This window comes from Heptranchias perlo, chromosome 17, assembly GCF_035084215.1.
Source record: "Heptranchias perlo isolate sHepPer1 chromosome 17, sHepPer1.hap1, whole genome shotgun sequence".
NCBI lineage: Eukaryota > Metazoa > Chordata > Chondrichthyes > Hexanchiformes > Hexanchidae > Heptranchias > Heptranchias perlo.
In genome coordinates, this window is record NC_090341.1 from 35981624 (window position 1) to 36009217 (window position 27594).

The window sequence follows — 27594 nt, forward strand, 5'->3', positions numbered from 1 at the left end:
ATAATACTGTAAAGTATGTGACAGTTCTGAAACAATAATAAAGACAATAACTTTTTATTCATACTAATGCCTTTAGCATAATAAATGTCACAAGGTGCTTCACAAATAGATATAAGGAGGATGGTTGCTAAGCTAGGAAGAGAAAGATTAGGAGGGGTGACTGAAAACTTAGTCAGAATGATGAGTTTGGAGGAAGTTTTAAAGGAAGAGAGAGAGTTGGAGAGTTGAAGGGCTTTAGAGAGGGAATTCCAGAGAGTAGGACCAGGTGGCTGAAGGCTCTGCTACCAATGATGCAGTGAAGGTGGCAGGAGATGTGCAAAAGGCCTGAGTCATTTCAAAGGAGTGTTTGTGGGGGGAAAATATGGGATTTGAGGAAATTGTAGAGACAGGATGGGGAGAGGCCATGGAGGGATTTAAAGAAGAGAATGAGGATTTCTAATTTAATGCTTTGGGGAATGGGGAGCCAGTGTAGGTCAGCTAGGATAAAAATGGTGGACGAGAGGGATTTTGTGCAGGGCAGCAAAATTTTGGATAGATTGGAGTTTATAGTGGATGAAGGATGGGAAACCCATAAACCTTAATTTTTACCTAAATACGGCCTAGATAAATCCCTAATACCTTCACCCTAACTTCTCATCAAAGAACCATCTGGGGATTAACCGTCCATGTATCGGGTATTATTAGATGCCTAAATTTGGCTCACTGGAACTGTAGAGTTGGTTGTCTTGCCTTCTCCTGGGATGTGTGCGTTGGCCTCCTGGTGAACATTGACCATAATTGTGAGAGCTGCTCAGAATTCCTTTTTCTTTCTTACTTTTTTTCTGGGTGTTAGAAACATCGGGGGTAATTTTCCAATGGGCGGTAACTTGATGGAGCGGATCGCCTGCCTGTTATAGAACCCGCCCAATTTTCATTCTATTGAAATCAAGGGACCAAAAATCAGGCAAGTTTTTCAACAGGTGCGTGATCTGTTCCACCAAGTTACTGCCCAGGTGGTAAAGATGAAAATTACCCCCCCATCATCTTTTATACATTTTAATTATCACAAAGCAAACCCCTTCTCCATATTTGGCCAATCTGGGTGATATATATATACTTTTTAGGTGCCAATCACCTTAAACAGACTCCTGTCTAAGAATTATAATGTCTTACTTTTAACTACAAAACAAAATGTACCAGAAATAATATCCATTATTTCTCAGCCTTCAATAACAAGAGAGTTGAACAACATTAGATTAAAGTGCCATTTTTCTGAGTCACTCCCAGTTATTGCTATCTCTAAATTTGTGGCCTTAACAACTTAGGTCTACTAGCCTTGGTTGTGAAAGATTATTTGTCTCATTTAACTGTCTTGAAGTATTCATGATTCTTAGTATTAGCTTTTTCTGTTTTTCCAAAGTTCAGCAAGATTTCTGAAAATTCCATTTTTAGGGCAACTTGCTTACACTTGTCACTGTCCCACAGGCAGGCTGTGGAGTGGAAACAGATTGAAGGCAGGTGGAAACATAAGGCTGGACTTTGAGTTGCCCATCTACAAAGGAAACAGTTCCTTTGGTGGGGCAACCTGCTGCACTGCTATAAATTAAGAACAGTAATTATTTGAATTATGTATTTTGAATTTGTAAATTGATAATGATAGTAATGTAATATTAATAATTCCAGCAGCAACAACATTAATTCAAGAACTCCAGCCTTGTAACCGAGCTCCACTAAAATTAAGGCTCGGGGAGGGGAGAGGGAGAATTAGATCGAGTCACAATGTCTCAGTACACATATTTGTATTCTTACCATTCAACTTCTTTCTTCCTTTGAGGTTTTTTCCTTCCTCTCCTGAGACCACTGACTCATTGTTGGAATCACATTGGCTTCATGTGTGAGCCTAGAGCGAATGTCAGTAAGCTATTTAACCACACTCATCACAGCTGAGCTCAATTCTATCATCTTCCAACCTGCACACTGACTGGACGGCAAAGAGGAATTGGCCAAAGTTCTCCTTCTGATCATTATGCAGTAACCTCCTGCTGGACGTGCATGTATGTGCACATCAGGAAAGGACAGGACCAGTCCCATATGTGATGTCCCTTGCAGTTGAATAGCCTGACAACACTATTTATGACCGTTGCCAGGCTATTAGACTGCAAGGGATATTGCAGATGAGCCCAGTAGCCACTTGGGTGAGATACCAGAGGATGTCTGACACCTATGAACCAAACAACCATAAGGAGCAATTGTCTTCAGGGGAGGAAAATTGGCCTGAAATAAGGTGGATTAAAAAAAAAGTATGGAATTGGATGAAAAGTCCAAACTGTGATGATTAATTTGGGGATGATTAGGCTTCAATTTAGACTTATATTTCTATGTTATTTTTATGGTATTTTGATTTTCATACGTGTATGATAAATCTTGAAGAAACTGGAGCAGGAAATCATCCGTCTCCTTACCGACTGCACAACCACATCTATTTTTGAAATGCTACTTCATTTGCTGACTGTGGCACTTCTAGGTATACACTGTCATGCTGATAATGCACATTTTCCCAATCTGTATCAGTAACCGTTTGTGAACTAAAAATAGAAAGAAAACATTTTCTACTTCAACCTTTTTGTGCCACAGAGAGATAGCACGTTGTTTGCACCCACAATTGCCTTTATTTGGATTTCCTGCTCGTGTTGGGGAGCCATTGAATGGAGGAGAGGCAGTCCCTTCAATATAGAGAGAGAGAAAGAAAATTAGAGATTGAGTCAACCAGTTTTCCTCATCACTTCCTAGTGTCTGGTTATTGTGAGTACTAGCAGAGGCTGGGGAGCAGGATGTTACTAGTGCAATCAACGCTGCCAGATACACTGTTTCATAGCAAGACAGCTCCCTTTCCAAGTGCAGAAGAGTCTAGATAAAGTCTGGATTTGTTGGCTGATAGATAGGATTCCAGTCTGAGGGAGCAATTTCCTATGTGAGACCATTCCACTTTATCTTGTAATATAGGCAAGCCCTTTGATTGGAAGTTCTTTCAAGAAATAAATAAAAATGGCCACACATTCAATTGGCTTGTTGAATACCTTCATGTGGTCAAGGGAATCAGCCATTTCTAGGTATAAGGAGGCATTATCTCTTGTTGAAGAAGAAACCAATGGATACATTAGTGTAATGGTTATGGTACTTAGTATCCCAGCTATTGTGAGTTTAAATCATTGCAAGCTGTAAAAATTGAATTAAATAAATCTGATAATATGTGGGCGCCAGAAAAATTATGCTGAAAGCTGCTGGATCGTTGTTGAGAAACCCACCTTGTTCACTAATGTCCTTCAGGGAAGAGAAACTTCCACCCCTACCTGGTCTGGCCTACCTCAACTTTGGTCCGCACTGTGTGATTGACTCTTAATGCTCTCTGTATTACAATTACTACCAGCAAAAAGACTGCAATAGTTTAAGAAGGCCCACCAGTGGATAACTAGGGATGGGTAATAAAATGCAACCTTGCTAGTGTTACCCACAACCTAAGAAGGAAAGAACTTGCATTTACATAGCACCTTTCATGACCTTAGAATGTCCCAAAACATCTTACAGCCAATGAAGTACTTTTGAAGTGTAGTCACTGTTGTAATGCAGAGAACATGGCAGCCAATTTGCACACAGCAAGCTCTCACAAACAATGAGATAAATAACCTGATAATCCGATTTAGTGATGTTGGTTGAGGGACAAATATTGGCCAGGACACTAGTAGAACTTCCCTGCTTTTCTTCGAAAAGTGCCTTTTACGTCCACTTGAGAGGGCAGACAGGGCCTCAGTTTAATATCTCATCCAAAAGATCACATCTGCGGTAGTAGAGCACTCCCTCAGGCACTGAAGAAATTAAAAAAGCTTGGCGAGCCCACGGTGAACTAAGATGGATAGCATGACCATGTGATTTTTTTTCTTGATTCTTAGCCTATTTTCATTGCAATTGAATTTAAGGCTAGATGATTCAATTTTGTGAATGATATCTGACAGAGATGTGAAAATGGAATCAAAATTATTGCCAAAAAACCTTTCTCTCCATGAATAATACATTTGTCCACAAAATAATGATAGTACTTGCCAAGTATAGTGTACCTTGGCCACCATCTGTGCCATGGTGATGCTGACAGAAATCATTGGCAGAGTGATGCAGCTCTGTTCACTATCTGGTCCATTCACCGGCAGCAGTATATTAAGACTGTCTTGAAGGAGGTTTTCATATTGCAATACTGGCTCTTTAAAGATGTAAATAAAGTTTGCAATTTGGTAGAATTATTACCACTAGCAAGTCCTGCCTAATCTGAACTTTTTAAATTTCATAATTGTCTCATTTAGTGGTGTTAAAAAAGGCAATGTGGCATTTCTGTAATCTTTGAGATTGTGAAATAATCTGGAGGTTTCCAGCGTGCAATTGACAAGATTGCGTTTACATGTCAATAGTTATTCATCAGACGCCTATTCAAATGTCGCATTTCGTAACCTAGTGCTCCCTATCTCATGTTCGAGAAAAAGCTGGCGAGGGGTATCAAGGACAACACTAAAGGATTTTACAAGTATATTGAAAGAAAGAGGGTGGCTAAGAGTAATGTGGGCCCCTCAATGACAGACGCAGGTGATATTATAGTTGGAAATCAGGAAATGGCAGACTTACTAAATAGCTACTTTGTATCGGTCTTCACAGTAGAGGATAAGGATAAAGTACCAGACATACAAGTAAAACTAAAAATAAATCAAGGAGAGAAACTAACTAGATTCAATATAAGCTTAAAACATGGTAATGGAGAAACTAATGAGATTAAAGATAGACAAATCTCCAGGACCCGATGGTTTCCAGCCCACGGTATTAAAAGAAGTAGCTGAGAAATTGTTGCTGTGTTAGTCATGATCTTCTAAAACTCTCTCGATTCAGGAATTGTCCCCTTGGATTGGAAAACTGCCAATGAACTTCATTATTTAAGAAGGGTAGGAGAGATAAACTAGGAAATTATAGGCCTATTAATCTAATGTTAGTTGTGGGGAAGTTACTAGAATCTGTTATTAGGGACAGAGTGACTGAGCATTTGGACAAATATGAGCTGATCAGAAAGAGCCAATGAACCTAGTTGATTTTTTTGAGAAAAAGCTAATGTGGCAGATAAGGGAGTGTCTATGGATGTTATTTATATGGACTTCCAGAAGGCATTCAACAAGGTTCCACATAAGAGACTGTTAACAAAAATGAGAATGCATGGAATTGGAGACAACCTATTGGCTTGGATAGGGAGTAGGGAAAATGGGAATGTACTCTAATTGGCAGGATGTGACCAGTGGTGTCCTCCAGGGATCTGTACTGAGGCCTCAGCTTTTGACTATATTTGTAAATGACTTGGATGAAGGAATAGAGAGCCGTATATCTAAGTTTGCTGACAACACTAAGTTAGGTGGCACAATAAATAGTGTAGATGGAAGCAGAAAGTTGCAAAGGGACATTGATTGATTAAGTGAGTGGGCAAAACTGTGGCAGATGGAGTTCAATGTGGGAAAGTGTGAGGTCATCGACTTTGGACCCAAGAAAGATAGGTCAGAGTATTTTCTAAATGGTGAGAAGCTAAAAACTGTGGATGACCAGAGAGATTCGGGGTCCAAGTGCAGAAATCACAAAAAACTATTAGATGGGTACAAAAAATAATTTAAATGGCTAATGGAATGTTGGCCTTTATCTCAAGGGGGCTGGAATACAAAGGGGTGAAAGTTACATAAAGCTCTGGTTAGACCCCATTTAGAGTACTGCGTTCAGTTCAAGGCACCACATCTCAGGAAGGACATATTGACCTTGAAGTGGGTGCTCTGCAGATCCACCAGAATGATACCTAGGCTAAAAGGGTTAAATTATGAGGACAGGCTGCATCGACTTGGCTTGTATTCCCATGAATATAGAAGATGAAGGGGTGATCTAATTGAGGTGTTTAAGATGATTAAAGGATCTAACAGGGTAAAATGGAGAAACTATTTCCTCTGGTACTGGAGTCCAGATCAAGGGGACATAAACTTAAAATTAGAGCTAGGCTGTTCAGGGGTGATGTCAGAAAGCACTTCTTCACACAAAGGGCAGTGGAAATCTAGATCTCTCTCCCCCAAAAAGTTGTTGAGGTTAGGTCAATTGAAAATTTCAAAACTGAGATTGAGAGATTTTTGTTAGGCAAGGGTATTAAGAGTTACGGAACCAAGGCGGGTAGATGGAGTTAGGATACAGATCAGCCATGATCCAGCTGATTGACAGAACAGGCTTGAGGAGCTGAATGGCCTACTCCTGTTCTTATGTTCCTATGTTCTGTTAGTTTCAATTAATTTTGAACTGTTTTATCTGGATATATAATTTATGTTTAATCATTTTAAACTAAAATAAAGGAAATGCTTGAAAATATAGCCACTTATTAATTTAGCTGTCTGCAATAATTATTCCCCTATGCTTGTACATTTGTACTTTTCAATTGAATGAATTAATCAGGTGGAAAGGACCTGACCAGAACCGGTTAAGTATTTGATTTACATTCTGCAAAACCATATTTCTGTATCATATGCTTGTGCTACAGTCATCCTCTTCACTGGAATTTCAAAAGAACAACACAACACTGCAGTCTTGGTGATGTGCTATTAAGATTATGTAGTATTTTGAAAAATGCTTTGTTGGTTTATACTTTTAAACTCATCTGCATATATAGAGGAATGCAAAGGTACAGAAGGTCAGCACCACTAAACCTAGAATTTACTTTTGGAAATATCAGCAGATGAATGTTTAATATGCTTGCAGGACATTTCTTCATCAGCTATTTTAGCACAAACATTAACCCATTTTAAATAACCAGGTTAATACCTGCATTAAAATAGGGGAATGCCATACAAATGTATTAAGTATGCATTCACCAATACCATCAGTAGTAATTTCTAGGTCAGGACCAAGCTTCAAATCTTGTCCCGATCGATAGGATAAAAGTCTCTTTTCTCTGCAGATATCAAGTGTCCCACACAGGATGTGCTGCACAGTCTCAACCTAGTTTCTGGAACGTCCATAGTACAAAACTGATCATAACTCAGCCTGATTTGTCATAAAACTAGATGTCTTATTCAAAATGTCCATAGGCTAACTCTCCAGCATTAATACTCCTAATCTTGTAGAGCACAAATTCAAGCAAAGAAATATAAAATTAAATTTTAAGAAAACAACAACAATTTGCATTTATATAACACCTTTATGTTGAAAATGTTCCAAGGCAGTTCACAGAGGCGCAATCGGAAAAACAAGTGCTGAGCCAAAGAAGAAGATATTAGAATGGGTGACCAAAAGCTTGGTCAAAATGGTGGGTTTCAAGGAGGGCCTTAAAGGAGTAGAGGGAGGTAGAGAGGCAGAGAGGTTTAGGTAGGGAATTCCAAAGCATGGAGCCTAGGCACCAATACTGAGGCAAAGGGAGCGGGGATGCACAAGAGGCCAGAGTCAGAGAAGCAGAGAGTTTGGGGGAAGGGGCAGTGGTACAGCAGGAGGAGGTTACAGAAATAGGGTAGGGGAGGCCACAAACAGTTATGGTTCTGTTGTAACCATTTACACCTCCTCTGGACCCATTTTTGTTTCTTTACTTGCCCCATTACCACCCCCATTTGCCTTGAACCATCATCCCTTTTGTCATTTAATCACTCCTGCCCTCCACCCCATTACAGATCTTTCCCTTTGTTCTTCCCCCCTCCCCCTTTTCTCTGGCTCTGCACTTTCTTAAAAACTGTTAAATCTCTAACTTCTTCCAGTTCTGATGAAAGGTCATCGACCTGAATCATTAAATCTTTCTCTCTCCGCAGATGCTGCCTGACCTGCTGAGTGCTTCCAGCATTTTCTGTTTTTATTTCAGATTTCCAGCATCCGCACTATATTGCTTTTGAGCAAATGTTATATAATTAAGTTATATTTTAATTCATGAATAGTTGTACATAATTATAAACCTGAACCCAAAGTCGCAGTTGCTCACTAAATGGTAATGTGGTTTATTGCATATTTTTGGTCAGATATTTTCCCTTCTTCATTAATGCAATGTTTGTGAAATATACCCGCCGAACATGCCCTTGGGTTAGTGTTCTGCTGTATTTGTATTTTATTTGTAATTGCACCGATCCACTTGTAAATTTACATTTTCGAACTAGGTGAAACAAAAAAACAAAAATATGGTCTCCTTCTTTAACCCCTTGCAAGATCATCCTTAATTCACAATACGTTTGCTGACGCATCAAAGCGCATTGGGAAAAATAAACACACATGCAGGGGCTTAGGGACGTCAGAGATAGACAAGAACATTCAAATCACAAGCAGTCAGCCGGATTTAGATGCTTGCATTTCGATAATGCAGCCGAGAAATTGGATAAAAAGCAATGCAACTGCGATGGAATAAACATATATAACAGTTCATTAATGTATTACCCAGCATTTTCCAGTGTTTACCCTTTGGCCGAATTGATGCAAACAAATGAAAGTAGAATTTACTGTGGTGGTTGCTGCAGCAGCCAATAAAACCTGCTGACATTACACTGTATCCGAGCACCAGCCAGCCGGCTGGCCAGCGGCACATGTTACAGTGGCAGGCTGCGCGCCGCGGTGCGCTCCGGGAGTTGTAGTCCGCTGGCTCCGGGGCTGCGGGCGGGAAGTGAAGGGATCGCCGGCCCTCAAGAACTACAGTCCCCGGCGGCCCCACGCACGCTCCGTGTGGAGACAGCAGGAGGAGGTGGAGAGGCTCCGGCTCTAATGTGGAGACAGTGGCTGTCACTCAGCGAAACTTTGTATCTTGTTGACATTTATTGTATCGCCGCCGCTCTGGGTTCCCCCCCACCCCACCCCACCACCACCCCTTCTCCTCCTCCTCCTCCTCCCACCCCCATTGAAATTTAAAAAGAAACCCATTTTATTTGTAGACCCGCTGCCCCCTCTCCGGACCCATGCAGTCTGAGTCGGGAATTGTTCCGGATTTTGAAGTCGGGGAGGAATTTCATGAAGAAGCGAAAACGTTTTACGAGCTTAAGAGCCAACCGTTGAATCGCAGGTTAGTGGCACAGAGAGAGAGAGAGAGAGACAGCCGGTGTCAGCGGGCGGAGGGCGGCCGGGCTGTGACAGCTGGGAAAGGGGTGGGGGTCGGCGGGCTGTGACAGCTGGGGAGAGGGGGTGGGGGTCGGCGGGCTGTGACAGCTGGGAAAGGGGTGGGGGTCGGCGGGCTGTGACAGCTGGGAAAGGGGTGTTGGTCGGCGGGCTGTGACAGCTGGGGGGTGGGGGTGGGGGTGGGGGTGGGGGTGGCCGGGCTGTGACAGCTGGGGTGGGGGTGGGGGTGGCCGGGCTGTGACAGCTGGGGTGGGGGTGGCCGGGCTGTGACAGCTGGGGTGGGGGTGGCCGGGCTGTGACAGCTGGGGTGGGGGTGGCCGGGCTGTGACAGCTGGGGTGGGGGTGGCCGGGCTGTGACAGCTGGGGAGAGGGGGTGGGGGTGGGGGTGGCCGGGCTGTGACAGCTGGGGAGAGGGGGTGGGGGTGGCCGGGCTGTGACAGCTGGGGAGAGGGGGTGGGGGTGGGGGTGGCCGGGCTGTGACAGCTGGGGAGAGGGGGTGGGGGTGGGGGTGGCCGGGCTGTGACAGCTGGGGAGAGGGGGTGGGGGTGACCGGGCTGTGACAGCTGGGGAGAGGGGGTGGGGGTGGCCGGGCTGTGACAGCTGGGGAGAGGGGGTGGGGGTGGCCGGGCTGTGACAGCTGGGGAGAGGGGGTGGGGGTGGCCGGGCTGTGACAGCTGGGGGGTGGGGGTGGGGGTGGCCGGGCTGTGACAGCTGGGGGGTGGGGGTGGGGGTGGGGGTGGCCGGGCTGTGACAGCTGGGGAGAGGGGCTGGGGGTGGCCGGGCTGTGACAGCTGGGGAGAGGGGGTGGGGGTGGCCGGGCTGTGACAGCTGGGGAGAGGGGGTGGGGGTGGCCGGGCTGTGACAGCTGGGGAGAGGGGGTGGGGGTGGCCGGGCTGTGACAGCTGGGGAGAGGGGGTGGGGGTGGCCGGGCTGTGACAGCTGGGGAGAGGGGGTGGGGGTGGCCGGGCTGTGACAGCTGGAGAGAGGGGGTGGGGGTGGCCGGGCTGTGACAGCTGGGGAGAGGGGGTGGGGGTGGCCGGGCTGTGACAGCTGGGGAGAGGGGGTGGGGGTGGCCGGGCTGTGACAGCTGGGGAGAGGGGGTGGGGGGTGGGGGTGGTGGAGGGGCTGTGACAGCTGGGGAGATGGGGGAGGGGGGTGGGGGTGGTGGAGGGGCTGTGACAGCTGGGGGAGGGGGGTGGGGGTGGTGGAGGGGCTGTGACAGCTGGGGAGAGGGGGTGGGGGTGGTGGAGGGGCTGTGACAGCTGGGGAGAGGGGGTGGGGGTGGTGGAGGGGCTGTGACAGCTGGGGAGAGGGGGTGGGGGTGGTGGAGGGGCTGTGACAGCTGGGGAGATGGGGGAGGGGGGTGGGGGTGGTGGAGGGGCTGTGACAGCTGGGGGAGGGGGGTGGGGGTGGTGGAGGGGCTGTGACAGCTGGGGAGAGGGGGTGGGGGTGGTGGAGGGGCTGTGACAGCTGGGGAGAGGGGGTGGGGGTGGTGGAGGGGCTGTGACAGCTGGGGAGAGGGGGTGGGGGTGGTGGAGGGGCTGTGACAGCTGGGGAGAGGGGGTGGGGGTGGGGGTGGTGGAGGGGCTGTGACAGCTGGGGAGAGGGGGTGGGGGTGGGGGTGGTGGAGGGGCTGTGACAGCTGGGGAGAGGGGGTGGGGGTGGCCGGGCTGTGACAGCTGTGGGGTGGAGGGGCTGTGACAGCTGTGGGGTGGCGGGGCTGTGACAGCTGGGGAGAGGGGGTGGGGGTGGCCGGGCTGTGACAGCTGGGGAAGGGTGGGGCGGTGGGGCTGTGACAGCTGGGTGTAGGGTGAACACCGACAGTCGGAGTGGAGGCGGGGGTCCGGGGTCCGGGCACTACTGAGCTGTGAGCTGCAGGCAGCATGCGGTGGGCGCTGTCAGTGAGCCGCTTATTCCCAGCCCTGGAGAGGCAGTGCGCTGGTCGGGGGTAGACGGCGATTCACTGACACTCCACATACTCCTCGGGGCTGTTTTAACTTGTCCCAAATGTTAGGGGCAGTTGCAAAGTGACATTCCACACACGACCGACGCGAGCGATATTTGTCTTTAAATTGATGTGTTTACATAATCTGCATGAAGGACCGCGCGTTAGTTGTGAGAAGTTCTATTTTTTTTATAAAAGTGCCTCTGCAGGGTGTGTGGGGAATGAACAAGAATTCTTTGCACTCGAGGATTAAAGTTGTAGGTTAAAGGAAGGAGATAGTCTATTGCAAAAGCTTGACATTGCTTTATGAAACAGAAAATCGATTCTTCGTTTACAACACCGGTGCTTTCTTCAAACCTTTTTTTTAAAAAAGGGAGAAGAATCCCAACTGATCGTTCTGAGAGAGAGGAGGTAGAATTTCGTTGTTATTGCGAGGATGCAATTAAATGGCAGGAGGAATTTAATTTAAGAACCCAAATAATTGGTTGATATTTAATAACTATCAGAGATTTTGATAAATGGAGCTCAGACACGTTCCACATGTTTATTTTGTACAAAATGAAACTGCGGGTTTGGATATAAGGTGCAGGTTTGGGTACTATAGTATAGAAATTGGATGAATCGATTTTAAAGAACATCTTGTAAACACAATGTACAATCTATTTTTAGTTTTCATGTTATATGCTACCGAAATATTCAGCAGGGTGAACTAACAGTTAAACCATATGGTAAGCACAAATGCTGTGACTAACCCTCTCAGGGTTAATGCATGTATAGCCAGGGTGTTTCCAGGACCTACCTTATTTGCTTAGGTGACACAACATAACAAAAAAAAGCGCCCTTTTTGGATCCTGACTGTAAGATATCAGGTACAATTCTTCTTTCATGCCAGGCAATAAGTGCTAGTATTGGCATGATTTCATATTCGGTGTCCCTGGTCCCATATTACTTGATCTCAAATATCATAACCATGCAAAAATCTCATCCTTCGCCACTGTTATGAGAGAAAACATTAAGAACGCATCTTACCCTAGCAAGGATGTGTTTTATGCAAACACCTGTTGTCCCAGGTTCATAGCTGTGGAAAGTAGTAACACAGCCCCCCTCCCCATCTCTTCATCACTTTACAGGCAGTTTATTCTGATTCTGTTTATTTAAAAGGAGAATGTTGCATACAAAAACATTGCACTCTTTCCTTAAAAAGTGCCATAAAATTATTGTACTTTGATCTGAAGCAGATTGTAGCCACATCTTACAGAGCTCAGAACCAAACCTATGATCTACCCTTAGTCCCAATTACTGTCGTACAATAACCTGTTGCAGTACAGATTAGATCACGTTAGACTTCAAAAAGCCAAACTATTTTATTCTTTGTGAAATTTTGGCTTTCATATCTGTTCATCTGACACTATTTCAGTTATTTCTATGAGAGATGCGATTAATTAACACAAGTAATTGTTTTCTTCTACCTATCCCCAGAGACAGGTGTACTTTTCCAGATTATTTCTACACCTGCTTCTGGAGGCTTAATCTTTTGCTGGCAACAATTTTGTTGTTCTTAAAATAAAGCTTTTCTGCAGTGTGCTGTGCGTTGCATCATTAGAACATACCCTAGCATATTATTATGTAAACTAAAAGGATTCACTGTGAGATAGTGTTATTTAATTTTGGTGAAGACAAAAGCAATATAGCCCATGGAAATGCCTTTTTTAATAGTTTTGTGCATGTAATTTTTGAGATGTGATTTTTAATTCAGTGTATAAGCTCATAGAAGTATATTTGGCAAACTTAACAGTACAATTGCATTTTGGAGACCCCAGAGTAACACTTGGCTTTGCATGCAGTTAGGTTAATCTATTTTTGAACATTGGTTTTGAGTTTAAGTTTCTTCAATTTGTGATAGTGTATCTGCTGCCCAAGCTCAGTTTCCTGCCTGATATTCAACCTGTCATCAAGATCACTTTCTTTCATTTCTCCAGAGTCACCTGCCTTCACCCTTACCTCTTTCCTTTTTCTGCCAAAACCCTAATCTATGCTTCTATCACCTCGTAGCTGGACTTCTCCAATGCTCCCCATGCCAGCTTCCCCATTTCCACTATCCAGTCATTCAGATTATAATTTTCAGATATCTGTACATAATAAAATTACTCAATGTTTTCACTCACACCAGGGCCTACACCCCCATCACCCCCATCTTCCAAACGCATGGAAAATTTGCTTTAAGATTCTCATTCTCACTTTCAAATCCCCCCACAACCATGCCCCTTCATGTTCTCCTCCATCTTAATGTCCATGCACACATTTTCTGACCCCTAACACCAGCCTATTATTCCCCACCCCTTCCACCACTATTGGCAGCTGCTTCTTCAGCCATCTCATCCTGGCCCTTGAAACCCTGTCACCATCTACACCTTGTTACCTCCCTCCCTGCCTTCAAAAACCTCCTTATGATCCTTTTTCCACATGCCTTTGTCCTCTACCTTGTAAAGTAGTCTGCATCATCTCTTTGCACATATTGACCATTATAGAAATATAAGTTGCTGTTTAAATAGAACTGCAGAAGTTACTGTATGTTCAAAAAGAAGAGAGCTGCAGTTGTGTGGAATGGTCAATGTTTGGCTTTTTCTCCAGATTGGGCAAATTCAGCTGTATCTGAACAGATATGGAGTTAATCATTCAGGTTGGGTGAAAATTTGGAGTTCAGGCCTAATCCACACAAAGTTCTTATCCTATTAGAAAGTACAGATTATAATATTTAAGTGCTTCTATAGCAACATTAAATACATGCTCTGCTTTCTGTTTGGGCAACACACAGACTGTAAGAGTTATATCTTTCAGACTTTTCTATATTAAGATAGTGTCATTCATTGTTGTAAACCATTGTGGATTGAACAATAAATATTGTAGTGATCTTTGGAGTTAAAATATGGTGATTAACAGCTAGTGGAATGGTGAAGGTTAGAACATGAGAAATAGGAGCAGGAGTAGGCCATACGGCCCTTCGAGCCTGCTCCGCCATTCAATAAGATCATGGCTGATCTTCGACCTCAACTCCACTTTCCTGCCCGAGCCCCATGTCCCTTGATTTCCCTAGAGTCCAAAAGTCTTTCTATCTCCGCCTTGAATGTACTCAATGATTCAGCATCCATAGCCCTCTGGGGTAGAGAATTCCAAAGATTCACAACCCTCTGAGTGAAGAAATTCCTCCTCATCTCAGTCTTAAATGGCGGCCCCTTTTAGGAGTAAAGTTTTTATTTTACTGATGTTTCTGGATAATCATTTACATATCGCTGGTTCTCGAGTAATTTTATTATATACAGATATCTGAAAGTTATAATCTGTGTACACTTATTTACTTACTAAATGAAAAATTGGGGGATTAATGTGAATGATGTAACATCTACTGCTAAACTAAGATTGAAGGCTGTCTGGATTTATCCACATTTTCTAGGCAGCCAAGCAGTGCAAAATTAGTTCACAAAATACCTGAGCAGGCTGACATTTACTCTGACCAGATAGGGAAATGCTATGAAGTATTGGAGTGCTGCAGCAATTTACAAGGCACACGTTTACTGTGCTGTACAGAAATAAAAGACAAAAATTCATCTGCAAAATTCACAGCACAAGCACTCAGTTGAATTCCCAATGTGTATACTAACCTATGCAGCTAAGTAAATAGCTAGGTTATACAAATGATTCAGGGTTGATTTGGAATTTTTGAATACCAAGTTTTACATTTAGTTTGGAGTTCATTTATCCTTAGATATAAAAGCACCTTAGCTTGACATTCTCCTCCTAAATATTAGGATAATATACCTTTTCTGAAGTTTTAGAAAATGTGTGATAATCTTACATGCTCCTCAAAGTTTGTACTGTGATACTGCATTTAATTATAGTAAAATAAAATTGTTTGAATGTATTGTTACACAAGTTTTTTGTTAACTTGCTGATAAATGTTTCTAAATAAAGACGTGCTGAGGACTCATTTGAGTTATTTCTTTGCATTAGGGTTTTTTGTTTGGCAGATAATTGTTTTAAATACAAGGTTTTTGTTAAGGAAATAATTTCTCAGTCAATGACTCAGGTTAAATAAATACAAATTTAAAAAAATAATAATTTGAGGCGATGGGAAGGATAGAACAGTGAATCGTAGAATCATTCAGCTCATCGTACCTTTTGAAGAAGCTATCCAATTTGTCTCTCTCCCCTGCTCTTTCCCCATAGCCCTACAAATTTTTCCTTTTCAAGTATATATCCAATTCCCTTTGGAAAGTTACTATAGAATCTGCTTCCACCATCCTTTCAGGTACTACATTCCAGATCATAACAAATTGTGCATGGTGGTTGAATTTGTTTAATGCTTTTTACTGTTTGTGTTGAACCTGACTGCATAAAACATTCCCAATATATACATGCAGCAGCATTTGTTTCATCTGAGTCTATAGAATTTGATGCTAAGTATTTTGAACTAGAAACATGTAGGATCATTTATAAACATCTAGAAGATTGTTTTAGGATTGTGGAACAATTCATACAGAATCCCACAAGAGCATTTAAATCATGCTATTTTTCTCGCTCCATGATAAGATCTATAGCATTGTCTAATTGTAAAATATTGCAGTTTTTTTTTGGTATGGAAATCATTTGAAAGTTCAGTCACCAAACCAAAACCATATCTTTCTTTACAATCAGTAAAATAATTGCTACCAGTGCAGATTCTTGGAATGTACCCATTGAACGTTCGAAGTTGCTTTAACAAATCAAAGCAAGTTTTATCATCAAATGGTGCCAAATTAGTAGTTGAAGTCCAATACTACATTGTAAACTAAAAATAGTAAATGTAGTTTTGAAATTTTGATCAAAGTTACCTTTCTGCCAAAAAAACCCACAGAGCACGAGGGAAATAATTCTTTTCTTTACTCAGCATTTGGGCTTTTCTCTTGTGTATTGTCATTTTTCTTCAGTATGTGTATTCAGAAAATGCAATTGTGGGTCGTCTGCTGACATTGCCCTTTCAGAATAAAATGATCTAGGCAAAGACACTGCACTGGGAATGTAAAATGCGTATTTTCATATTGTGCGTGTAATGTATCCATGCAGTTAGCATGCTTTTTAAATTGGTGTTTCTGTCAAATGATGTAGGTTTTTTCTTCTGATACCGGTGCGGATTGATGTGATTAATCTTTCCAAGAGAGAGAGAGTGCTGAAACTAGTTGCAGGAGGAAGTTGTGTATTATTTGACTCCCCAGTCACTCTAATGTGAAATAAAATGATTATGATCACTCCTTTGACATCTTCTCATCCCTTGTGCACCTCAATCTGTTTCACCTTGCTTGCCTCTACTTTAAAATCCTCATTGTCTACCACACACCAAGCCCCACCTGGGTTTCTCCCCAAGATATCCTCTGACCTTTCCTCCCTCAGCCTTTGCACTGAGTGACTCCCCATCCTGGTGATTTTTGCTTTACATCTTCCCTCCCTTTGCCCAGTATCCCTCTGAATTCACCCTATTTAGGGAGCCTATCCTCCCTAAACCTCTCCTCCATAGAAACTCACCTACCCATATTGATGGCCACCCTTGACCTCGCTATGTCCCAATGCTCTCTACTTTTATGGTCTTGATTACTGACCAGGCCATTGCCAACCACTTCCTTGTATCCCTTACCCTATCCCCTTCCAACTGCACTTCCTTCTGCATTCGCCTCAGGATGCCCGCCGCTGCACTTTCATACTCCCAACTGCCCTCCATTCTCCATAAAAGCTCTGCAGCCATTGGTTTGCACAACCATTCCCTCTCTAGAGAAAAGAGCCCCAGCTTGTTCAATCTTGCCTAATAGGTATAACCTCTCAGTTCTGGTATCATCCTGGTAAGTCTTTTTTGCACCTTCTCCAGTGCCTCTATATCCTATTCATAATATGGAGATGAAAACTATGCACAATACTCCAAGTGTCGTTTAACCAAGGTTCTATACAAGTTTAACATCTCTGCTTTTCAATTCTGTCCCTCTAGAAATGAACCCCAGTGCTTTGCTAGCTTTTTTAATGGTCTTATTAATCGTCATCGCTACTTTGTGATTTTTGTATCTATACCCCAGATCCCTTTGCTCCTCTACCCATTTAGACTCATATTTTCCAAGGAATATGAGGCCTCCTTATTCTTCCTACCAAAACGCACCACCTCACATTTACCTGTATTGAAATTAATTTGCCAATTACACACCATTCTGCAAGTTTATTTTGCAAGTTTATTACTGTCTCCCTGAGTAAAACCACGACAATAAAAATATAAAATAACAAAACATTTTTCTAAATATTCATTATCATAATAGCACATAACCAAGGCTGACGCTCCAATGCAGTGCTGAAGGAATACTACATTGTAAAAGGCCCTTTAAACTGAGGCCCCGTCTGCATGTTTAACAGGTTATCAAAGATCCCAGATCATACAATTCAGAGAAGAAGAGGGAGTTCTTGCAATGTTTTGGCCAACATTTCTCCTTCAACCACCATCCAAAAAACAGATTAACTGGTCATTCATCTGACTGCTGTGTGTGGAATCTTATTGTGGGCTAAAATGGCTTCTGTGTTTGCCCACATAACAATGATTATGCTTTCAAAGTAATTCATTGTAAGTGAAGTAGTTTGGGACATTACTGAGAGACATGAATATATAAATGCAAGTCTGTCTGTCTGTTTTCTAACTTAAGGAATACATAGAGTATATGCTTGAGACTCGATTGAAAATTGTAGTTAGATGACTTTTACTTGCATCCCCTTTTGGCACAGTAAAATAAATGAGATGGCACTACTGCTTCCAAACATAAAGCACCTTGATGTTGGAGGCAGCCATGTTTCTGGCCATCAGTCTTTCTGTACAGGACAGTGAAGCAATTTTGTGCACTCGCAACCTTTGGGGAAGGTACATCCAGCAGAAATAATGTTACATTTGCTTCTCTGATATTTTGGCTGCTGTGGAATTCACCCTACATTAAAATTGTACTGGTTTCTACAGTGTTCAGGACTCTGAGGCACTATGTATTTTGACTACTCTGTTTTATGCTTTCTTTAATGTCTTGGTTTAAAATTACATCCAATAAAGATTGTGCTTAATATTTCACGTGCACACTCCCTGTACAGATGTACAGACCACCTAAGACAGTAACAATAAATGTCATCTTGTCTAACCTTCAGACATCTTCCTTGGCGAAGCAGAGTGATGGCCAGGTCATGGACTCATCTATGCTAGTGCTGGCTCACACTCAGCTAGTAAATTGTATACTTGCCACAGAATAAGACCTACAATATGTTACCTTTTGCATCATCAAGGTGTCAGAGAGGGAGTTCACCAAAGCGTAATAATGAAATGATTGATGTATTAAACAAATGCTTAATATCAACTGCCAATGGGACTGAAAATATAGCCATGGGTGCATGAGGTGAGCATGTTTACTGGTTGCTCTCAGACCATCCATATTTGCTTTTATTTAAAATCCAGCCATCAGATTTGGAAAAAATTATAAATGCTCTTGTGAATTTTTATTCTTTACGTAGATTTTCATAATGTTGTTATTTTTATGGTATGCATTTTTAACAAAGGACTTTTGATATTTACTTGATTAAAAAAGATATGTATAAAGATTAGTTAGAAATTTGTTGTAATGTTTACCCAGTCTAAGAATGGAGATAATGCACTATTGAACTTTAACAAAGCTAATTCATGAATAAAAATTAGTGGTGCAATTAGTTCACAGTGAACTAGTGTTTTTTTTTCTGGAGCAGGGATATAGTGTTTTCTGTTGTAATGGATCCATTGACATACTTCTGTAAGCTAAGAGTAACAGTGCAGTTTTTTTTTAACTGGGAATGACATTTGTTATAGCCTGTACTACTAATTTCTAGGTTTTGTGGATCTTCAGGCTTCCAAGCCTGGTTAGCAGAAATTTTCCGCTTAGTCAGACTTGGTTAAATATACGTGAATGGGACATAACTGGCCAGAAGTATGGGAGGAGGAGATCGCTTATGCTGAATCTCCGCTCAAGGTGGATCATGCGCTTCTTCTGCATGCTTCCCCAGGAGTATATGAGGTGACAGCTGCTGTATATTTATGGGAGCCTCGGGACCGAGGTGGTCCTAGACTTCTGAGATCTATGATCAGAAATGGCCCAGCTACTTCTGCAACTGCAGGAGTGGCCTGGCCCTTTCTGTGTTCTAGCAGATGTACAGTCATCAGATGAGGAGTGTTGGGAGATGTACTCAGGTCCGGAAAGACCACATCATCATCTGTGCCCATGCCAGCTATGTCTCCACTGCTGGGTATTGTATTGTGCCTACTGATCTGCATGCCAGCAGACCTGATGGTACCAGTAAGATAGGCAAACTCTCATCAATGATTTTCCATCTGCTCCAAACCTATCCAGGCCAGAGTAGAGAGCATGTCACACATTGGAGCCCATGGCTCTATGGTAGTACTCTATGATTATAAGAGATACTGTGACTGGCTTTAGGGCCACTGCCACGGTGGGCTATGTGGCAAATATTGCTGCGTGCTCCATGGTGGACTGCAGTGGTGCGAATCTGTCCATCAATGCGAAGCTGATGCAGGTGGTGGACTTCTCTATACCAGCTCTCTTCTGTTGTGGGTTGATTGGTCCAATAACTGAAGCGATCTTTGATCCGTAGAAAATATTCTTGTTTAAAAAAAATAAGTCTGCCACGGTCCAGATTCTAACCTCATCTGCTGAGGATGGATGTGATCTGGCCTGGCCCTTCAGAAGGCAGATTTTTTTTCTCCTTCTCTGCTACCACTACCTGCTCCTGCTTACTTGTGTTCTGTATATCAACCAGTGCACCCTCCTTTACCTCAGTATCAAAATCCCCTGGGGTGGATATACCTGAGGTGGTACTTTCGAAGGTGAGAGTCAGTGATGCTGCATACTGTGAGACACTGCTTTGCTCAGTGACACTAAGACATAGCTGTCTTTCCTGTAACTTATGTCCGACAATGCTTCAATTTTAAAATGCACATCCTCATGTTCAAATCCCTCCCTGGTCTCGCCCCTCCCTACCTCTCTAACGTCCTACAGCCCTACAGCCCTCCGAGATCTCTGCACTCCTCCAATTCTGGCTTCTTGAACATCCCCAATTTTCTTCGCTCCACCATTGGTGGCTGTGCCTTTAGCTGTCTAGGCCCTAACCTCTGGAATTCCCTCCCTAAATATCTCTGCTTCTCTATCTCTCTCTCTCCTCCTTTAAGCTGCTCCTTAAAACCTACCTACATTAGCTGTCCTAATGTCTCTTTTTATATAGCTTGGTGTCAAATTTTGTCTTATAACGCTCCTGTGAAGGGCCTTGGGATATTTTTACTATACTAAAGTCGCTATATAAATTCAAGTTGTTGTTGCTGTCCTTATGAGAACCCTTCAGATATGGCTTTCATTCGAATGAGTCACTTGTTATTGTGCTTCATTGTATGCTTTGTTGCCAGTCAGTGAATAAATAGGGTGAGAGATGCAGCAGGAGAAAACTATTTCCAGAACCTCTTTATCAGAAACATTTGATACTTAGAGCATATGTAGCAGACCCAGGAAACATGGAAAATATTCTGTGATGACCTAACCGCAGTGTGCCACTGTTATAAATATTAACATGGAATGTCTTCTATATTCCATGGTCACCCACCGCATTGTGCCATCTAAATCAAACTAACACCTGCAACATTTATTTTACATTTCATTGTTCATTGAAACTACAGTTTCTGGGTGGCGTTATGTGAAACCTGCCATGTCAGAGTCAGACACGTGATATTCTTGCAACATGGTTTGTCACTCAGCCTCATTGAAGTAACTGAACAACTTTGATTCATAATTTCCATATGTATTTTATTGGCTCTGATGTTCTGAAAGCTGGTTTGAATATTTGAACAGAATAATATGTTTCACTTTTCTGTCCCCCTTTATTTTAGTGGGTTATTTTACTTCTATGTGAGACAACACTTCTCCCCCCCCCCATTCCAATTTTCTTCCCCATTTTTCTGCCTTTCCTACATTTTAACAGTGACTACACTTTGGAATGTCCTGAGGTCGTGAAAGGCACGATATAAATTCAAGTCTGTCTTTTCTTTCTTTCCTTTGCTCAAGGCAGTGACTTTTGCTGGCTTGCAGTTTTGCAGGCACTGGTTGTCTTCCAGTGCCTTACACAAGTGGCCATTCTTCTTGTATGAGCTACAGTGAGTGTCGGCAGGCTCGTCCACCTTGGGGAGTATCATAGCAAAGCTTGATGCTGTTCTGTCACACATAAACTGTCCAGCAGGGGTCAATGAATGACAAACAGGAGTAAGAGCTGTTTGCTCCCCCCTCCCCAGCCCAACGGTGCTGAAGGGTAGCTGTAGCTGTTCAATGAGATCAGCTAACTCAGCACAGACCAGGAATCCAACCTGGTGCCTTCTGATTTGTGAGATTCTGCTACACAGGTCAGTGACTTTATCCATGAGGTTCTCAGGGAATCTACACAGCATTCTTTGACCAAGAGGATGGATAGCTTAAATCTATTGAGGTCTCGGCTGATGCCAATTTGAAATAGCCAATAGGAGACGTATGAAAACAGTGTTGATTATCTATTTAATGTGTTGTACTGTCCCCATGCCTCCTGGAAATCTATCTTACTTCTATTTGATAGTATCCTAGGTATAATAGCTTACTCTGTGAATCCGCCAGGTGGGGAATATTATGTGGATCTATGCCTGACCACTCGGTGGTGCTGTATGTCAGTGCACTGACACACTGAGCACCAGGCCATCTGACCCTTACTGTTCTTAAAGTAGGAGTTCAGTGTGCATTATTTAAATAGTGAACGAGTTGACCATTTGTATTGGAAGCTTTTCCTTGTTTTACTATTCAGTACTTGTGCTTTGGTGGCATTCTGTACTCTGATAACAGTCTCGGATGAGCTAGTCTCAAATAAGCCACTTAATTGCATGACTGAAGTACTGTTGGGTTCTGTTTGTCCAACTAGTTGAGATGTCAGTTGTCTGAAATTCAATTTAAAATGTTGAAAGGAGGGTATTTTCAAACAGCAAAGTGTACAAATTAGATTATGTGCTCTGAATAAAGCTCTGTAATGTAGGAAAAATAGATGAATGGAAAAACCACTGCAATGGATTATTCTGAGCATGCATTCGAATGGTGAAGCATGACCCAATTTAGGACAAAATTCAATGTCAGGATTTAAACATTAATTACCATGAATGTAAGTAAATTTAAATCAATGCTTTCTATCTGTGGCACTATCTGTTTTTGGATTGTTAAATATACAAAAAAAATCTTGTTCCCATAAGTTTGAAAAGAAAATAAGTATTTAGGTAAAATGACTATTAATGATATTCTCCTTTACACTTTTCTACCTTGCTTGTTTTAATCCTGACTTATCATGGCCAGTGTCATTGGCATCATACACTCCCTGCCATCCTCTTTGTATCTCTTCATCTTCCTGTAAGCCTCTTGAAGGAAGGAGCCTGGCAGTTTTTTGTTGACATGGGTATGTCTTTACTACTTTAGCAATTTAACTGTTTGTCTGACAAAAGGAGCACAATTAAATCCATAGAGTATAGTCGCAATCCTCAGAAGAACCAGACTTCAGTGAGTAAGATGGCTAGCACAGTTGTTCATGGGTCTTGGTGAGTTGACAAAATGATTTAGTGAGCCATCCTATGATCTCTATAATGTGTCTTTTTTTCTGTTTTTTGTTTTTGACTTGATAATGTGATTGTGAATATAGAGATGTTGGCATTGTGCAAGATTGCAATCTGTAGAAATGGGAGGAACAGAACTTAAAAATCAAGTTTATTGCTGAATTTGACTGAGAACAAAGCAATTTGAAACAGATGTGTGGTAGAATGAGCATATGTGACAATTTCCACCTAAAGATTTAACAGATCATTAGTTACACTGATGATTGGTATCCATTAAGTCGTGGGTCTATGAGTATGGATCTTTTAGTGCAGTATTTTGCTCTGTGCATTAACTTGGATGAAAATGTAAATGGCTGCAAGATGCGATAGAAGGCAAATTCGGATTATTTGCCTGTTTGGGCTGCTACAGAGTGTTGGTCCTAGCTAAAATGGGTACCTGGAAATTAGCAAAAAAAACCTTGTTGCTTATTCAGGCCTTTTTTTTAAAGCCAAACAAGAGCAACTTGTACAAAGCTACACTGGTGATGAGGGAATATAGACAAAAAGTGAGTCCTGAACTCTTGCTCAGAACCATTGCGAGCCAGATGAAGTAAAGGCATGAATTGGAAATATCAGCACAACACTGACAGAAGTGAAGAATATTACATGAAATTTCAGCTCTACAGCAAAGGTGGAGTGCACATTGCTGGATACCTCTTAATGCAGTAGGCAAAGAGGAAGCCCAGGAGTGCAGAGATACATGAATTGTAGAACTAAGTATTCCAGGCAACAGATGTACCACAACAGCATATGAAGAAAAAAGAGGAAAATTATGGTTCTAGAGACTAGTAAACATTATCGTTGCAGTAATATTTTGTTTCTAGTGCTAATAGTTGATGTATAATAAATGTCTGTTCATACAACATATATTAAGGTAGGTAGTTAGCTTAGATACTTGCTGAAAACTAAAATACACTAGAATTTAGACTTTGCACTTGATACTTTATTTTTCAATTATTTCAGTTATATAGTTTGGTAATAAAACATTTTTTCACAAACTACAAATAAAAGAATAGAAAAATAAGCTATCAGTATTTATATACATGTTATATTTAATACAAATATTTATATAGTAGCCCCATATCACGAAGTGCTTTGTAATGTCTCCTTGTTGACTTAAGGAATAACCATATGTGCAGTTTCCTCAAGTTGTACCTTTCTTAGTTGTAGCATAACACATGGCCTTTTAACTTTGAAGCAGCTTGAATTGTGCTCTAAATTGTAGCTGTACGTGTGACACACCCTGACCAGTAACCATTTGCTAAGCCCATAAAGTACAAAAGAGTTCTAAGCAATTGTTTTTATTTTACAGCACTTAGCTTCTTTTAAGCAACGTTTTGAAACCACCCCTGAAATTTGACTTGGACCATGCTTACTGATGCTTAACGGTTATTCATTTTCCTATTTTATCTCATTTTCATTCTTTTTAATAGCCTGTAACATTTTTTTATAAGTGCAGCGATTGCTTGCTTGGCTAGCTGAGCCTAGTGCTGCCAAGTAAAGTGAATTGTGAATGTTTGAACTTAGTGTAGATAGAAGCCTGGGTCTCTAAGTCATTGCCCTCAGCAAAGTGCCTCTGTTTGACTAGCTGCCAACGCAACAGACTTTGTGCAGGTCATACAGGCCTGAACAGGATGTTCCTCACCAGCTATTAACAAATGCAAGCCACAAATATCTTGGATGTGAAGCAGATCGTATTTACTTTTTGGGCTCCGTTTGACACTTATACGATGTGAATAGTGCATGACAGAGCTTTCATAACAATATTTGCGATTCTAATATAAACACATTGACTGGGGGTTGGTGACTGTTTCTGCGACAGAGTGTGTGAAATTATGTTATTTCTCCACAGATGGATAGTAGTTATCAATTGTCTTAATCAGTGTAAAAATAGCTGCCAGGTTTACTTGCACTCCTTGATACTGCTGGTAAATGGGCTGCTATTTTTTTTAAAAAGTACATGCTGACAAATTCTATTTTTAGTTTATTGCATGCTTGTGTTTATATATAAAGTTATGTTTGTTTAATTAGAAAAATATATAGTCTAGTAGTTAGCAGTATTTTTGCTGAAATTGCTTTTTTCTTACTCATTTTGGCTGCATCAAAGAATTCTAGTGGTTAGGGGCAGGTAGTAGAGAGGCCTGATAGAGAATTAATTGTTCAGACCATGAACTGCATTCACTTCCAAATCTGTACTATTTTAGGATTTCAAATGTGTCTTTGAAAACTTTGCAATAGCACAACTTAAGTTTACAAAAGATATTGGTTCATGTTTTAGTTGGGATCCTTCATTTTTCTATTTCAGGCCTTGACTGACCTGCTGTGCAGTTTCAGTGTTTTCTTTTGTTTTAAATTAAACCACAGATTGCTCAGAAAAAGAAATATTCAACATAGGTTGATGCCCAGCCCAACATGTATGGCATCAGGATATGAAAAGAGAGGAAATAAGTATTCTGTGCCACCTCTGGATATGTATCTCCCATCATAGGTCGTCATGTTCCCTGAACTGGGAAGGGGGGGTGGATTGGATCCCAAACAAATACTCGGAAGGAAGGTTCCTCCCCCCCCCAAAAGAAAATCTTCATATCACAGGGCCTGTACTGCAACAGTCTTCGTCACCTTTTCCCAGATTTGATGGTAGAGACCCACCTTCCCCACATTATAAAATGCCAGCCTGTCCAGGTTTATATTGTTGAGGAATGCATTCACTCAGTGGAATTGCCATGTCAGGTGTGAAGATCCATGTAAGCATTGAGCAGTAGGGTTTTCAAATCTTCCAGGCACAACTCCAAATATGGTTCTGTATCTAGAACAGGTGTATTTAATTATAACCAGTAACAATGATACAAGTCAGCAGCTGCAGTGGCATTTTGCCTTCTGAAACACTCACTCTTTTTTGTACTTTCTTATCTCTCTCTCTCTTCCTCTCTTTCTCCACAGAACTTTCATGATTTTGACTTGTATATCCAATTTCTCCATCACCTTCCACAGGGTGAGAAAAGCCACAGCTCCACCTTCCCACAGGCCCTCAGGATCATCACAATCCCCCACTGCATCATCTCTGATATCCAGTCAGTATTTAATACAATTTATACTCACGTAACAATTTTGATGACAAACAAATAACAAGACCTTTTGATTGTAACATATATTTCTCCTCCTACTAGCTCTTCCTCCTTCAGTAACTTTATAGGTTAACCAAGGTTACAACTGGTACAGTAATGGAGCTACATGGCTGAACAGTACATCCTCCTCTTTGGATAGAAGACAAAATATCTTAATCATTAGCGTCCCTGTTCGGCCACAAGACATTATCAATCTCCTCCACTTTGAAGCCGATGAAGTTCTATCGAACGACCCTAACACTGCGACATGCTACCATGGGCTCGTTGTAGATGCTGTATTGTACCATTCTGCTTCTTTGGATTCATCCACTGTTAGCATCATTGGTAACTGAACAATAGAAAGCAACGCAGGAGTTGATATTGATGTCTAAAGTGAGAATTGGTTCGCATCCAGAGTCACCTCAAAATTTTCTGATATTTCCTTCTGTAGTCCTCCATGCACTTTATCCCATGTCCAGTATGGATGCATATCACATGAAAGATACCCACTGTGCCTACCGGTAATCTCCGAAACCTATAATTCCAAGCACTCTGTGTGGATCCTTGTAGGTAAGGGCTAGTTTAACCCTGCACCTTTCAGTGTCTTTGATCTAGGATGGGGTCCTTACTTTCACCAAGTTGCTTTTATCAAAGCAAATTGCGATATATGCCACGCAAAAGAAACATTAGGACAAAAGCAGATAGCCAGTCAAGTGGTCTTTTAGTAGCCGGTAGGTATCTTCCATGATGGTTTTTAGATGGCTCTTCTCCATTGGATCATCTAGGATTTGCAACCAGGTTGTAAAGAGTTAATAAATAATTTCCAAAAAGGGTAATTGCCAGTGTATCACCTGTGCTGATGTGAGGTTCAGTTCTGATAGCAAGAGCCAGTGAATCCACATGTTTACCCCAGTCGTCGTGGTTCTGAACAGCGTAGGCTGTTTTGCAGTCTTGATTGTTTGGATCACTCTCTCAATTTGGTTCAACTGAAGATAAGTTTACATCTTATGCAATTTTTAATTCCCAGTGCTTCTGCACTGAGTACAATCTAAGTGGGGAAGTGCTAGGGAAAAGTAGATGAGTAAAAGAATATAGTGGTCAAGTATATAAGTCATTATGAGCTAAATTTGTGTGAAAAATCAATCAAAAAGGCTAATGGAATATTGGGGACCACCTCAGCTACAGTTATGCAGAGCACTAGTCAGACCTCATTCAGTTTTGGGCAGCCACCTTAGGCTATATTTTTATTTTATTTTTTTCTTTATTCATTCATGGAATGTGGGCGTCGCTGGCGAGGCCAGCGTTTATTGCCCATCCCTAATTGCCCTTGAGAAGGTGGTGGTGAGCTGCCTTCTTGAACCTCTGCAGTCCATGTGGTGAAGGTTCTCCCACAGTGCTGTTAGGAAGGGAGTTCCAGGATTTTGACCCAGCGACGATGAAGGAACAGTGATATATTTCCAAGTCGGGATGGTGTGTGACTTGGAGGGTAACGTGCAGGTGGTGGTGTTCCCATGTGCCTGCTGCTCTTGTCCTTCTAGGTGGTAGAGGTCGCGGGTTTGGGAGGTGCTGTGGAAGAAGCCTTGGCGAGTTGCTGCAGTGCATCCTGTTGAAGGGAGTGAATGATTAGGGTGGTGGATGAGGTGCCAATCAAGCGGGCTGCTTTGTCCTGGATGGTGTCGCGCTTCTTGAGTGTTGTTGGAGCTGCACTCATCCAG

General features: G+C 42.1%; 1 protein-coding gene across 4 annotated transcripts in view; it reads left to right on the plus strand.

The window, feature by feature from the left end:
- Positions 1–8728: 8728 nt before the first annotated feature.
- The window catches only part of LOC137334249 (microphthalmia-associated transcription factor-like), a 242131-nt gene continuing 223265 nt past the window's right edge, over positions 8729–27594 (plus strand). For all 4 annotated transcript variants that reach the window (XM_067998889.1, XM_067998891.1, XM_067998890.1 and 1 more), the window contains exon 1: positions 8729–9052. In XM_067998889.1, the coding sequence (XP_067854990.1) occupies positions 8949–9052 (104 nt within the window). In that variant the 5' untranslated portion in view covers positions 8729–8948. The remainder of the gene's footprint in view (positions 9053–27594) is intronic.